The sequence below is a fragment of the Lipomyces doorenjongii genome (genome assembly GCF_038497915.1).
Source record: "Lipomyces doorenjongii strain NRRL Y-27504 unplaced genomic scaffold V1508scaffold_15, whole genome shotgun sequence".
Classification (NCBI taxonomy): Eukaryota; Fungi; Ascomycota; class Lipomycetes; order Lipomycetales; family Lipomycetaceae; genus Lipomyces; species Lipomyces doorenjongii.
The window spans coordinates 1-13,734 of NW_027118082.1; the positions used below are offsets into that span (position 1 = coordinate 1).

At 47.5% G+C, this 13,734-nt stretch overlaps 5 protein-coding genes across 5 annotated transcripts; 4 read left to right on the top strand and 1 right to left on the bottom strand.

The window, feature by feature from the left end:
* Positions 1 to 3,780: 3,780 nt before the first annotated feature.
* V1508DRAFT_414359 (uncharacterized protein) lies at positions 3,781 to 5,056 on the top strand. Its single transcript, XM_066939913.1, has one exon. It carries the CDS (start codon positions 3,848 to 3,850, stop codon positions 4,889 to 4,891), a length of 1,044 nt encoding a protein of 347 aa, XP_066796730.1. The 5' UTR covers positions 3,781 to 3,847; the 3' UTR covers positions 4,892 to 5,056.
* Positions 5,057 to 5,109: 53 nt separating this feature from the next.
* Positions 5,110 to 7,192, bottom strand: V1508DRAFT_414360 (uncharacterized protein). Its single transcript, XM_066939914.1, has one exon. It carries the CDS (start codon positions 6,887 to 6,889, stop codon positions 5,282 to 5,284), a length of 1,608 nt encoding a protein of 535 aa, XP_066796731.1. The 5' UTR covers positions 6,890 to 7,192; the 3' UTR covers positions 5,110 to 5,281.
* V1508DRAFT_414363 (uncharacterized protein) lies at positions 7,051 to 8,679 on the top strand. Its single transcript, XM_066939915.1, has 4 exons — positions 7,051 to 7,480; positions 7,543 to 7,912; positions 7,973 to 8,110; positions 8,157 to 8,679. The coding sequence occupies exons 1-4, from the start codon at positions 7,310 to 7,312 to the stop codon at positions 8,453 to 8,455; spliced, it is 978 nt and encodes a 325-aa protein (XP_066796732.1). The 5' UTR covers positions 7,051 to 7,309; the 3' UTR covers positions 8,456 to 8,679.
* A 157-nt stretch (positions 8,680 to 8,836) lies between these two features.
* On the top strand, positions 8,837 to 10,653 carry V1508DRAFT_414367 (tryptophan synthase beta subunit-like PLP-dependent enzyme). Its single transcript, XM_066939916.1, has 2 exons — positions 8,837 to 10,110; positions 10,166 to 10,653. The coding sequence occupies exons 1-2, from the start codon at positions 8,902 to 8,904 to the stop codon at positions 10,493 to 10,495; spliced, it is 1,539 nt and encodes a 512-aa protein (XP_066796733.1). The 5' UTR covers positions 8,837 to 8,901; the 3' UTR covers positions 10,496 to 10,653.
* Positions 10,654 to 10,700: 47 nt separating this feature from the next.
* On the top strand, positions 10,701 to 13,729 carry V1508DRAFT_460914 (P-loop containing nucleoside triphosphate hydrolase protein). Its single transcript, XM_066942785.1, has 2 exons — positions 10,701 to 12,441; positions 12,489 to 13,729. Exons 1-2 carry the CDS (start codon positions 10,813 to 10,815, stop codon positions 13,587 to 13,589), a joined length of 2,730 nt encoding a protein of 909 aa, XP_066796734.1. The 5' UTR covers positions 10,701 to 10,812; the 3' UTR covers positions 13,590 to 13,729.
* The last annotated feature ends 5 nt before the right edge of the window (positions 13,730 to 13,734 follow it).

Below are 13,734 nucleotides of genomic sequence, written 5' to 3' on the forward strand. Positions count from 1 at the left end.
CATCACCTAATTTCTTAAGTTAGGAAATTCCCGTACAGAAAGTAGAGTGCACTTAGTGTGCTCCTTGCCGTACTCTGATAACCGGGATAAAGAGCTTGCGATCTTTTCGGGTCCTCACTGAGAGGACATTTTAGTGACAACGTCACAGAAGGATTAGTGATACAATCACTAAATCGAGTACAGCTATTTTGTTAGGCAGCCTTCCTAGACCTCTCCCTACGAACATCATTTAGTGTGCCGCCATGGACACTAAATACGACCTTAACATGGAATTTTTAGACTCCCCCTCAACGATCCTGTCATCCATTCCAGCGATAATCAAACAACACTTTCACCTTGCGGCATACCATGCGGCGGAGAATCGTGGATGACTTCGAACTATATAGAGCACAATTGAAGGAGGAGCCTTCAACGGAATGCAAAACAATCGCCTTGTCGCTTGATGTCTGGACCAGTAAAACTAACCTGCCAATATTAGGCGTGATCGGTCGCTTACAGAAGATTTCGAATACAAAGAAAAAGTCCTAGAATTTAAGGAGCTTGAAGGACCACATAGCGGAGCAAATCTCGCCTATACCGTGGAAGAGTTGCTTATTTGAGTTTCACCTTGAACTCAAACTGATCTCAATCACAGGAGATAACGCCACCAATAATGAGCGGATGGCTTCTGAGCTATTTGAATGACTACAAGAGAGGCTTGCCGAATCGCTCTTCCGCGGTATAGATAGCTATGTTCGTTGTGTTGCCCCTAAACCTGGTCCTCAAAGATATCCTTCGTGCTTTGAAGTTCGGCACTGCGAACGAAGCGTATACGGTATGCGATAGCATTGAGAGTGGAGCGCAAGAACCACTTGCCAAGCTTCGGATATTGGCCGTCCGGATATCCCGAAGCTCTCAACGTAGAGATCAGTGGAAGAGAATATGCACGCCAATGAATCTTTCTACCAAATTTATCGAATATGATGTAGACACAAGGTGGAATTCTACTTTCCGGATGCTAGATGATGCTCTCAATGCACAGGCATAAGTTGATGTATTCCTCGCTACATTAGTTTCCTAGGTTCCCTTTAGCAGAATGGGACTGGCTCCGCCAGGTTCGTACCGTCCTTTCAAAGTTCAATGAACTTACCTTGATCGTATCCGAAAAGCAGCCACAGATAAGTAATGCAGTGTCCATATACTATGATCTGCAAGATATACTGGAGCACGCATCGAGTTCAGCGATATCGATCCAAGGATTGCACGCGCTGTGACGGAAGGTATGAAGAAATTTCAAAAGTACTGTACTTTTATGGATGCCTCAAACACATACTACACCGGTTCTTGACCCACGGGTTAAGGGAGATCTGTTGATGGATGAACTCGAAGACGAGGGGGCTGCTAGGGAGATCCTACAAAGCCCATTCGACTCAATCTCTATCGCAACTATTCGGTCGACAGTCAAACACTCTCATTACCGGTACAGTCTACACAACACTGCACCAAAACATCCACTGGCTCCCGCATGTTTCGAAGGCTGAAGCCATTGGCTGTAGAAGCCAAGTCGGACGTCGACTGCTGTGTCGATAGTCCTCGAATAGGCCTCGACACAGAGGCCATGGACGATCCGAATTGGTTATTTGGTGGAGGGTCAATAAACGAGATTTCCCTCAGATGGCAGCTGCTGCTCGAGATTTCTAGGCAATCCCTGCCTCTGAAGTTTCAGTAGAGAGGCTCTTTAACGCAGGGAGGGACCTATTGGGAGTGAGAAGACACTCACTGCAGGGAGAGATGATGCGGATGTTGATGCTGCTGCAGGGTGCAAATAAATCCATGCGGGTGCAATGAAGACAGGGACTCAGATTTGACACAATTTTATGTTCTTGCAACACCGTGTCTCTGATTCTTGTGAGAGCATTTACAAAGGTGTTTGTCGATCATTTATTGGGTGAAAACTGGTTTAGGTTGTGTCCACAACCGGCCAACTTTGAGTCGGTCCGGTCAGAATTACACACCTGATTGAGCACTAGTGCCGATCAACTAGTCTAGTGTTCAGCGTTGAAACGAGTGTCGACTCACACTCTGCAATGCTGGTTCTGAACGTCAGATGACGAAAATGACGTTAAGGATCCGAGCATGCTGATGACAGATCACAAATATGTCAGCAGTTAGGGGTGTCCACGAATAAACGAATAACGAATATATTCGTATTCGTACGAATATTCGTAATATTTTCACAAGTACAATATGAAAATACGTCTCCCTGGCCGGCCGCCACCTATAAACTGCCTTCAACAACATCAACTTTCTCGTTGTCTCGGCACTTAACCTAGAAGATATCTCCCTGTGTTGAAGGATCTTTCGAGGGCCACTTCAGACGCAGGAATAGCAAAATAATCTATTGCAGCGCTGCCATCCGGGGAAACTCATCCTGATTCAGTCGCCACCATTCGAAGAGCCAGCCTCTTTCGGCATCGTCACTCTTCGTAGACCATGACTCGGTCAATGTCAGAATAAGACGCATCGTTGTTATGCAATGACGCGTCATGATTGGCTGAATTAAAGTTTGACGACTGCGATAGCATCTTAACAAATTACGAATAATATTCGTTATTCTTATTGGACGCTCCCAATCTTACAGAATCTGAGCGGCAACGGTTAGTTTATTGGCAACAGATGATGACCTGTGCCTGGCATGTGAAATATCGCACCCTGTCGGTGGCAGTGTTACTTGACTACTTATACACTAAACAAACACTCTAAAAAGCAAACATTATTGTATCCTATTATTATGCGATGCATCTCCGTCATCGATCTTGTAAATGGATTTGGATAATAACGAATACGGGTTCCGTGCATTTGATTTTGTGCGTAAGCCACCAACTGACATACAAATCCTCCCTTAGTGGTGCCGGGCGTCACCACCAGATGTCCCGGGAGACTGGTAGGGGGACCGGCTAGTCGTGCTGGGCACTGTCGCACCGTTGCGTTGATGACGCACGACGTCGTCATCGTACAATCAGTATTGTCAATTAGGCGCGCTTCTTAATACAGGGACGCGTCAAGTGACAAAGTGACTAACATTAATCTGCTGAACGGGTTCTCCGCTTCGCCTCCGCGGCGCCGTTCAATCAACGGACAACTTCGTGGCCGGGGTTGTGTTGGGCCTGATGCCAGGAATCGCAGTGACAGAATACCGGTGCCGTGCGCGGCAATGTCGCAGCCTTCGAGCCTCTCAGAGCTTGACCGGTAGCCGGAAGCTGATTTGGGCCATCGGGTGCCGTTCTAACGCACGTGATGCGTTGGCTGGGCAACCCGCCGCATGCCAGGTTAGCCGGGCGGCTGTTGTGCGCGTCATTTGCACGGCCACGCTCACTCGCTTTCGAGCCGAGCAGCCACTAAGGCACTATCGCGAGGTTCCAGTCTGTCGGCGGCCTGTCTTCCAGAACACCTGCGTGCCTTGATTCCACTCAATTCTCCTGGAGCTCGTGTCAACTTCCGCAATATCATCCTATACGAATACGAAAGAGCTGTCGGCATCAACGCGGGGCTTGGTTGAGGCAGTGCGGCAGGAGGCGGCTGAGGATGACGCGCACGCTGCGCCCGGCCAAATGACGTCAGCTTGAGCCTCGGTAACACGATGACTGGCCACTCCGCCAAACAGCTCGTCGCCATCGCCAGTCTTGACCGGGGTGCTTACCCTGCGGCTAATCTCGGCTGATCCCGGTCTCGACGCCGATTCTCCGTCGGGATTATAACTATCCGTGCGTTTCCCACCTGTACGGCCGCGTTCACTCATGGCACCGCGTTCTGTCCGCGCCACCTACAGTCCCAAGTCTACTCTTTGAGCTCACTCGTCCTCGATTGCATGGTCTATCCTCGCAGATTAATCGAACGGCAAAAGAAAGGATTATATATATCCCCAGCGCAGCAGGTCCAAATCGACGCCTACAGGCTACGCGAACGCTTGCGCCAGAGAGGCATCCGCAACCGTCGCCTATCGCGTGCGTCTGAGCACGAAGACGACCGCGACAATCTGCCTGACCCTGACATTGAGCAGGATCTCGAGCTGCAGTCTCCAGCTGCCAGCCCCGAAAACGCTGATAATGGCGACAACTATCAAGACTCAACACTACATTCGCTTGATTTCGCGACCCACACAGACAACTTGGCTGACTGCTCTGCAATCTGCAACCACGACTGTGCCTCAGATTTGTCGCCGCAGCAGTCCCAATGCGTTTCGACGTCAGTTCCTAATCAAATCGGCGCCCATGACTTGCTGGGTTCCTTGAATACGGATGTGGGCGACCTGGCCGATGACAAGTACTTTCAAAATACTAATACTGATAAATCGCTCAACTCAACGTCTACGACCCAGGATCTATTCCAACTTCTTGAAATGACCGCATTCACATTTCATGGTCTCGGGCGATCGTCATCAACTTGCCAAGTCCCTGCTCTCGTTGCGTCTCGTCAGCAGATCCACACTCCATCGGCCGTCTATGCTAGTGCAGAGCCTTCAACGTCATATTTCTCAAACCGTGACTCATCCGTCAGCGACAGCGCCATCGACGCTGAACTCTACGTCATGAGCGCCCAATCTCCATCCAAATCCCTGGATACTGTCATCTCGACTTCTTCGTTTTCAAACACACCTCAAGACGAGTCCGACACTGAGGCAGAGTACAGTGCAGGACAGTCCACAGCGGCATACTACACGCCGCGGAGCGACCACTGCAGCCTCTTCTCATCCACACCAGCCTCTGGTTTACTCTCCGCCTCGACATCGCCGGACCTGGGATTCGTCTGGCCGGACAGGTTTGTCGAGTTTGACGTGGTTTACGCCCCTTCACCGGCATTTATGCTGCAACGCGAGAAGAGGTTTAGTGACGACGTGGTATTGTTTATTTAAAAATTGACGGTTTTGTTTTCGTTTTATTGGTTTGCGGGCGTCACTCTTTATGGGCTTTGGAGTTTGCTGGGATTGACTCATTACTGGGGCTGAATTATTTTTGTTTTAGTTAATACAAATTTTGGGTATTGAAATAGAAATACGTCGATGCATATAAATATCGAATTATGTGAACTATCAACTCTATGTAAAGGTTGATGAAAGAACATCAATCCAAACCCTCTCGACCGAACCCGCATAGTTTAGCCGACTTACTCAGAATTGCCAATATTCCCTAGTAGAGGGTACTGGGAAGTGACAGGGGATGTTTGATTATTATTGTGTACAGTGAATCTAACCATCTGCTCACCTACATTTCAGAATGTAAAAAACTGCATAACCCCGATTAGTTCAGTACTGATATTTTGTTCTGTCAAGTCCTGTCCTGTTGATCGACATTCCTTGCTGGGTAGTGTATTCTTCCATTGTGGACGTTTCCACGTTGTCCGTAGGCATTGATCTATCCTCTGTAATCTGCTGAATTGTTGGACTTTGGGGATTACATTGCCAATCATTGCACATCGCGTCCTGCTTCATTAGTAAGTCTGGCATCTCACTGTCCTGCTCATTGATCTTTCTTGCCATTTTATCAATAGCGCTCAACCATTTCATATGCTCTGGAGTACCACTGTCCGGAATCGTGTATCCTACACTCATATACTGGCATTTAGTATCTTCTCCACCCTGCCTAAGCGCTGCACTTTCAGATTCATGCTCCAATCTGGCCGTTAAGTCACCCGAGTTAAGCCACTTCAGATGCTCCTCTGTTCCATATTCAGATACAGCATGTCCTGCATTAAGGTATTGCATTATTTCTCTGAGCTGCTGAATCGCACCATCTTCACAACAGTTCTCCGTATTCCCGTCCTGCCCATTGCTATTATGAATTCTATCTTGAGAAATATCTGTCACGCACATCTCATTTTTGCCTGGTGCTAAAAGGTCTAGATTATCTATCTGTCGGCTGAGACAGTGACGCAGCTTAATACCATAATATTCGTCACAAGCTAGCTTATGCATATGCTGCCAGAATCCACCAAACTCACGCAAATGCCTATTCGGTATGCTGTTGCCTTGGCTAACGTATACATCGAGTTTTATCTTCAAAATGTTGTTAATCGCCAACAAGTCGTCCACAGATTCCACCACTCGCAATTCTGTCGCGCTCCCGCCGTTTCCCACCTCTGTCTGGTATAGTTGTCTGGCCTCTTGATCGATGGTTTGGTACCACGTTTCATATTCAGGGCTCCCTTTCACCGGGATCTTGTTTCCCTCTTTGACGTATTTCCTCTTTAGATTGCGTCTAATCGATTCGATTCGCAGTTTTACTCGCTTCGTTTGCGCCCACTCTTCAAATGCGAACTCCTTGGCTGCTTTCCTCTTCCTCGTCGCCACGGAGCGCTCGTTCGGCGCATACACATTCAGTTTCATATCTCCTTCCGCTGATGCTCGTACTCGTACAATCTCGGGTCCAGGGTTTTCGTATGTCGGAGCCACCTTATTCGGCGTCCGCTCTACCACCAGTGAGTCCCGCGATTCGATCGCACGCAGCCCGAGAAAAATCTCAACGTCAGAAGCCTCATGTTGTTCAAATAAGTGCGAATAAAGCCGCTCACGACACGGATCACTTAGCTGAACACGGCACGCGGGCAGCGGACATTCGTCAAATATCCACCGTTCCCACACCTGCACTTTCTGCAACTCACCGCCGTCGTCATCCTCCTCCTGCGCTTCGTCAAACAACGGGTCAAAGTCGTCATTAACAAACTGAAGCCACGTGTCAGAAACAAGTTTGTGAGCCTCATCTTGTTCGGAAAATATCATGTGCGCGAGCACCATGCGGTGATTGGATTCCTGCGACGGACCGGCCGCAAGGAAACTGCAGCCCTCTGCGAGGCAGCGAACTGGGATCGTGGGCAACTCGTAGTCGGATGTTTTAGATGCCTTTGGGAATTCCATTGGAGAACGTTCGGTTCGTGGCACATACGTGGCCTACTCCTCAAGGATCGCGGTGATCGCTGTGGTAATAAGCTGATCCTGTAGAGGCCGGCCGAAAATGTCCGTGTTGAACTTTAATAAGCTGAGTGCAGTTCAAAATCCATGATGTAATAAACGAACACTACAGACTTACGGGAATGGATTTTTCTAATCCGAATAATTTACTGTAAACAATTCTGTACCATCTATCTGCCCCATCAACAGTCTGATCATCAGATAGGATTGCCTGTTGTAGTTGCGCTACAAACCCTTCTGGGTTGCTCGCTCATCGATGTAAGTAGAAGAACGCGAGTTCGGTGACGCGATAGCCGCACTGATGCTATCCCCGGGCTAGCGTCAACGGCGGCAGATTCACTATCTACTGTTCCAAAAAACAAAAATATGCAGTTAGAGATGGAACCCGCTATCGAGGGATCTCCTGCTAACCATGAGATTATTAACCGATACTGCAGTGTGTGCATTAGAATGCTGAAACCGGATCATTTCGTCGATCAGTATGGAAAGAAGTTTAAAACATGCAACAGATGCAGGGAAAGGAAAAGAAAATCTCGAGTATGAATTATGACACGATTGAGTAATATGCCTGGACTGCTTGCTAACAAACTGCGTGACAGAGTGTTTCCGAAAGCGAGGAAGAGAGGCCGATTCGATGCTCGACTATCCGTGATTTCATTGGTTCCTTATGTCGCGAGATTCATCGAAGCCGGCCGGATAACACACTTTCTCTCGCGTATAATCTCACCAGTGATCTGGAATGGAAGGGACAGACGCTAAATAATTTTTTTGCTATTAAACATCCGGACTTGGTTCCGCCAATATTCGCGGACATCGTTGACGAGATATATAATTTCACCGGCATCTTTTTCGTTGCCAGAACCAGGGCGAAAGACAAGTCTGACAAGTGGAGGTTGACATACTTGTGTGCGCAAAAGGACGACTCTGCGAATCGAAACAATATACCTAGGCAGCGTGTCCGTCAGACGTGTATTTTGAAATCATTGTCAGTGAACAAAATGCCGACCATGTGCTAACGTTGTTATTTAGCCCAGCGAGACTTGTTTGAATGCGGAGGATCATTAACAATTGCTCAACTGGACGACAGGAGTATAAAAATTGTTTTCCGCCATCGGAGAGTGCATGGTCCTCACCAGCGCAAGAAGAAAGCAAGATTGGCAGATACAGGTAGGCGGTCCACAGATTAGCAACGTTCGAAACTGACACCACGTAGAACCAACAGAGCAGCATGTTGATAATCCACAGTGGATCAGAGTTGAGCGGGTGCTGAAATTTATGTGCTCGCCATTTGTGAATAATAGCCGACTGCTTCAAGACTTTATAGTCAATGAACTTGTCGACAAGGACGAGTCTCTAGTTCTCGCAATGGAAGGTTTCATGAGTAATCTCGCCTCTGGAAGGGTGCATGGCCTATCGACGCCTTTGCCTCTGTCTCACACAGAGCGCCATCAGATTGCTCAGGAAAATTTCTGTCCTCAGGACCATTTGCTAGACTTTGGATTTGGTTGTTGATGCATGATCAGGCTCAATTTCGTTCTATATATCGGGAGTTGGGATTGTTATTTATACATTATCATGAATTTAGGATTTTTCACAGAAATCAGTGGATATAACATTATGGTGTCGTTACTTGAGACTGAATAGATGACCAATTCCATACCACATTCCACCGTAAACGCGCCTGCGAAGTTGATGGACAATTCATGGCGATTGGTAGTCGTCATTTACTTTCTACGTCTCGTCGCGTATATGTCTTCTTTCAATAAGTATTCTAGATCGAGTAGCATGAAGTAGACGGAGGGGGGGAAATCGTGGCCGGAAGGCTCGAAGCCACGTGGAGGAATGCCACGCCACGACCGAGCCGCACGCCTTCCGTCAACCACAAACTTTTTAAGACTCATCGAATATTCCCCACGAAAAGTCTTATCACATTACAGTATACCCACTTACAATACAATATGACGCTATCACAACAGTATTTGTCTACTCGATCCTCGGGCGAGCCATATCTCAGCTTTGAAGCAACTGTTCTCCGTGGTCTGGCTCCGGGTGGCGGTTTGTTCATCCCAGCTGCGATTCCTCGCGCGCCTTCCGACTACCTCACCAATTGGAAAGATTTGTCGTTCCAGGAACTTGCCTTTGAGATTTTCTCGCTGTATATTTCTCAATCCGAAATCAGCCCTGCAGAGTTGAAGCAGCTTATAGCCCGCAGCTATTCTACGTTCCGAGACGAGACCGTTACGCCTCTGACGGTTTTGGACGAGCAGCGCAAGCTGTATTTACTGGAATTGTTTCACGGACCTACGTATGCGTTCAAGGATGTCGCTCTGCAATTTGTCGGCAATTTGTTTGAATTCTTTTTACAGCGCAAGAATGCCAGTAAAAGCGAGAATGACATTAGAGACCGATTGACCGTCGTTGGCGCTACCAGTGGAGACACCGGCAGTGCCGCAATCTACGGTCTACGGAACAAGAAGGACGTTTCTATTTTTATTTTGCACCCGCTAGATAAGGTCAGTCCCATTCAGGAGCTCCAGATGACGACCGTTACCGACGCGAACGTTCACAATTTTGCCGTAAAGGGCAACTTTGACGATTGCCAGGATATCGTGAAGACTCTTTTCGACGACATCGAGTTCAATCAGAAGCACCACCTTGGCGCGGTCAATTCCATCAACTGGGCACGTATTTTGGCGCAGATCACGTATTATTTTTACTCTTATTTTACACTTCTGAAGAAGGCTGGTTCCGAGCACATGTCTGTGCGGTACGTTGTCCCCACTGGCAACTTTGGTGACATTCTGGCCGGTTTCTACGCCAAGCGAATGGGTCTTCCTGTCGAGAAGCTCATCGTCGCTACCAACGCCAATGACATTCTCGACCGATTCTGGAAATCTGGTGTCTACGAGAAGAAGGGGCCCGGTAGTGATGTCGAGGCCGTCAAGGAGACTTTGAGTCCGGCAATGGATATTTTGATTAGCAGCAATTTTGAGAGACTGTTATGGTATCTTGCCAGAGAACAACTGTCGTCGTCGAATGAGGAAGCTGGCCAGTATATCCAGAAGTGGATGATCGAGTTGAAGACTACCGGAAAGGTTGTCGTTCCAAAGCAAGTTCTTGACGGTGGATTGAGAGAATTTGCCAGTGATAGTGTTTCTGACGAACAGGTAAGCCGATATTTTAACTGGCAATTTGTATAAACCATTGGCTGATATTGTGTAGACCGTCGAAACCATCAAGGCTATCTACGATCTCACGTCGGGGTACATTATCGATCCGCACACATCCGTCGGTGTCACAGCTAGCTTGCGACACCTCGATGGAAAGCACACCTACGTCTCTCTGTCCACGGCACACCCTGCCAAGTTTGGTGACGCCGTGGACCAAGCTTTGCAAGGCAAGGATGCTTACTCATTTGACAGCGTTCTCCCAGATGCATTCAAGGCTCTGAAGAAGTTGCCCAAGAAGGTCACGGTCATAGAAGAACCAGATAAAGAATTGGTCAAGGCCGCGATTGAGCAGGAGTTGAAGGACGAAGGTATTGTGTTTTAAAAGCGACGTAGATGGTTCTGTTGGGCGGACGACTTCATGTAAAATATTAAAATTAGATATATAGATCAAATTTGCATTACGTATAGCGGGATATTAGCCATGGCTGATATGCTTTGTGTTATTCAGTATTATAGACCAACTTCGCGACAAGTATAAACCCTAACATGAGCCGCGCCTGAACGCGCAATCTGTCGAGTACGCGTTAAGCGCCTGCACGCGTTTAATCTGTGATGTCGCTACTAGGTCATCCCATCTCCTCAGACAAGCACACTCTCTGCCAAAAGCTTTAACTAATTCTGAGAGCATGAACGTCTGAAATGAATGTCCAGGACGACGAAGATTTTGGATTCTCATCATCAGACGAAGGCGCGCTACTAGAACTAGCGGGGCAGGCGAGTGACCCAATTCGCCGCACATCATCGTCTGTCTCACAGCGGAGCAATTCATCGCTGGCAGCAAGTTTACTTCATGATTTTGAGGCGTCAGATTCTAGTATGTCGCGGATGAAGCAAGTTAATCTTTTTGGCAAGGCGGTGGGTGCCACTGCAGCGAAACCTGGCCCTGCTGTCCGGAATCCGTATGTGAGTCGACTACCAGGCGAGTTTGTCCCACTATGGGCTCCACGGCCTCCAATCTCGCACCATTCATTGGATCACTCTGCATTGAACACGTGGATATATCCGACAAATGTGGCAATCAGAGATTATCAGCGAAACATCGCCGAACGTGCACTGCTTAACAACGTGCTATGTGCCTTACCAACTGGCTTGGGCAAAACGCTTATTGCAGCTGTGGTCATGCTAAATTGGTATCGATGGACAAAGGACTCAAAAATTGTGTTTATGGCACCTACGAGACCGCTTGTTGCGCAGCAAGCCGAGGCTTGCTATAAGCTTGTTGGAATCCCTCGCGAGGACACAGCCATGTTGATCGGTAGCGTTGCAAGTCCAGCTGTGCGAGAAGAGATTTGGCAGCAAAAACGAGTGTTTTTTGTCACTCCCCAGACGATTGACAATGATTTGAAGCGTGGAGTTGTCGATCCAAAGAAAATTGTGTGCTTAGTCGTGGATGAGGCACATCGCGCGACCGGTGATTACTCCTATGTGAAGGTCGTACAATTTGTCCAGCGGTTTAATAAGGAGCTTCGAGTATTGGCACTCTCAGCTACGCCTGGATCGTCAGTAGATGCCGTGCAAAATGTTATAACGAATTTGAGTATATCACACGCGGAGATCCGAACAGAAACGAGTAATGACGTCGTCCAGTATGTGCAAGGCGTGGGCGTGGAGCACATTGCTGCACACTTGCCACCCGAAGGTCAAGAAATTTTGGATATGTTTGCCGCATCACTGCAGCCATCACTGGACCAGCTCGTCGGTACTGGTGCCTATTTCATAAGAGACGCCACAATGATAAATCATTATGGTCTCTTCAAAGCACGTGGTGAATTCCGGCAAGCGAACACTCGCCCTGGTCAAAATCGTGGGGGCCTAATGTTCAAAGTCGATGCATTATTTGGATTACTTATTCCTCTTGCGCACGCGATGGGATTATTAAAGTATCACGGAATCAAGCCATTTTACAGCTATCTTCAACAATGGGAAGGTGGAATCAAGAGACCCGGAAAGTATGCGGGAGAGCTCCTGAAGAGTGATCATTACAAACGCCTCAAGCATCACACTCAGAAAATCATTAATTCGGAAACATTTGTGAGTCATGAGAAAATCAATCTGCTCGTGGCAACACTGGTAGACTATTTCACCGACGAGGAGGTGGCTGCGGACAAGTCGAAGGTTATCATATTTTGCCAATACCGTACTTCTTCCGCGGAGATCCTCAGAGTTCTCGAAAATGTGAAAGATGTTAAAGCGCATATGTTTTTTGGGCAGAGTGTGTCAAAAGATATCGACGGTGGCGAGGGTATGTCACAACAAGAACAGCAGATGGTATGTACGTTCTCCGTTTCAGGCTCAGTTTCCTAACATTATCGAAGATTCTGGAAGACTTCAAAGCTGGCAAATACAATACATTAGTGGCAACCTCGATCGGTGAAGAGGGTCTCGACATTGGTCAGGTGGACATGATTATCTGCTACGATGCGTCTAGTTCGCCCGTCCGCGTCCTCCAACGAATGGGACGGACCGGTCGGTTCCGGAAGGGCCGCATAGTCGCGCTGTTGACCGAACGGGAGCAAAATAAATGGCACGAGGCTCTTGCAAAATACGAAGAGATTCAAGAGGCAATATGCAACACAGCCTCCTTCGATTTCCAACCTTGCCAAAGGATATTACCGGACTCTGTTAATCCGCATATTGAATTGAAGCATATTGATATTCCGGTTGAAAACGAAGCACCTCCAGAGCCTATTACGAATTCTTCCACAAAGAAATCTAAGCAGAAACGAACAGCAAAGAAATTTAATATGCCAGACGGTGTGAGAACCACATTTAGTACAGCATCAAGTTTACTATCAGGTGACCTGGCTGACGTCACGCCCAAGGCACGGGGCCGAAAATCAAAATATGATCAGGAGAATATGGATCCGAATTCAATAAGCTCACCAGGCCACAAGCGACGAAAGTCTGACTCGATACCTCCTGCATTATCCAAATCTAAACAGGAGATGGACAATACCGATTATGGTCTGCTGACACCGAAAGAGGAACGCGAGCACAAGCAGCAATACGCGAGAGTCTATGAGGAGTCCGTCACTCATATTAGCAATACAGAATATGATCCAGTTCTAGAGATGGCAGAACAGGGCGCCAAATCCACAGAAGTGAAAATCGGTCATTCTGAGCGAACGAAACTTCTGCAGAAGTTTGTGAGGCATGTCAAAAACAATGACATAAGCATAACGCCACCTCAGGCTGAAGACGCAGTTCCCGGTCCGTGGGATAGTAGGAAAATTATTGCGGGCAAGCTTTTAACTAAGGAGACTCCGAAGGAACGGTCAAAATCGTCAATGATTGATATTGATCTCAATATTCCTAGTTTCGATCTAAGTCAAGCCACCGACAAATTCAGTTCCGACGATGATATGTTGGACGTCCATCAATTAATAGAAAAACATAGACGGTCAGGAGCAGATTGATTGTTGTTTATATATTTTTAGCTATCTGGGACTGGAGTACTATTGAAAAGGTTTTGTATTCATTTTTTCCAAGTAAAAGTTTCTAAACTCGATTAAACACTGTAAATGTACACTATATCGTCCCTCACAAACGACCGAATAAAGC

Excerpts from the sequence above, each read along its gene's own strand:
- V1508DRAFT_414359 (XM_066939913.1), top strand. The coding sequence starts at position 3,848 with ATGGTCTATCCTCGCAGATTAATCGAACGGCAAAAGAAAGGATTATAT.
- V1508DRAFT_414360 (XM_066939914.1), bottom strand. The coding sequence starts at position 6,889 with ATGGAATTCCCAAAGGCATCTAAAACATCCGACTACGAGTTGCCCACG.
- V1508DRAFT_414363 (XM_066939915.1), top strand. The coding sequence starts at position 7,310 with ATGCAGTTAGAGATGGAACCCGCTATCGAGGGATCTCCTGCTAACCAT. Across the intron at positions 7,481-7,542 it reads AAAGGAAAAGAAAATCTCGA|AGTGTTTCCGAAAGCGAGGA; the intron begins GTATGAATTATG and ends ACTGCGTGACAG. Across the intron at positions 7,913-7,972 it reads GCAGCGTGTCCGTCAGACGT|CCCAGCGAGACTTGTTTGAA; the intron begins GTATTTTGAAAT and ends GTTGTTATTTAG.
- V1508DRAFT_414367 (XM_066939916.1), top strand. The coding sequence starts at position 8,902 with ATGACGCTATCACAACAGTATTTGTCTACTCGATCCTCGGGCGAGCCA. Across the intron at positions 10,111-10,165 it reads ATAGTGTTTCTGACGAACAG|ACCGTCGAAACCATCAAGGC; the intron begins GTAAGCCGATAT and ends GATATTGTGTAG.
- V1508DRAFT_460914 (XM_066942785.1), top strand. The coding sequence starts at position 10,813 with ATGAATGTCCAGGACGACGAAGATTTTGGATTCTCATCATCAGACGAA. Across the intron at positions 12,442-12,488 it reads CACAACAAGAACAGCAGATG|ATTCTGGAAGACTTCAAAGC; the intron begins GTATGTACGTTC and ends ACATTATCGAAG.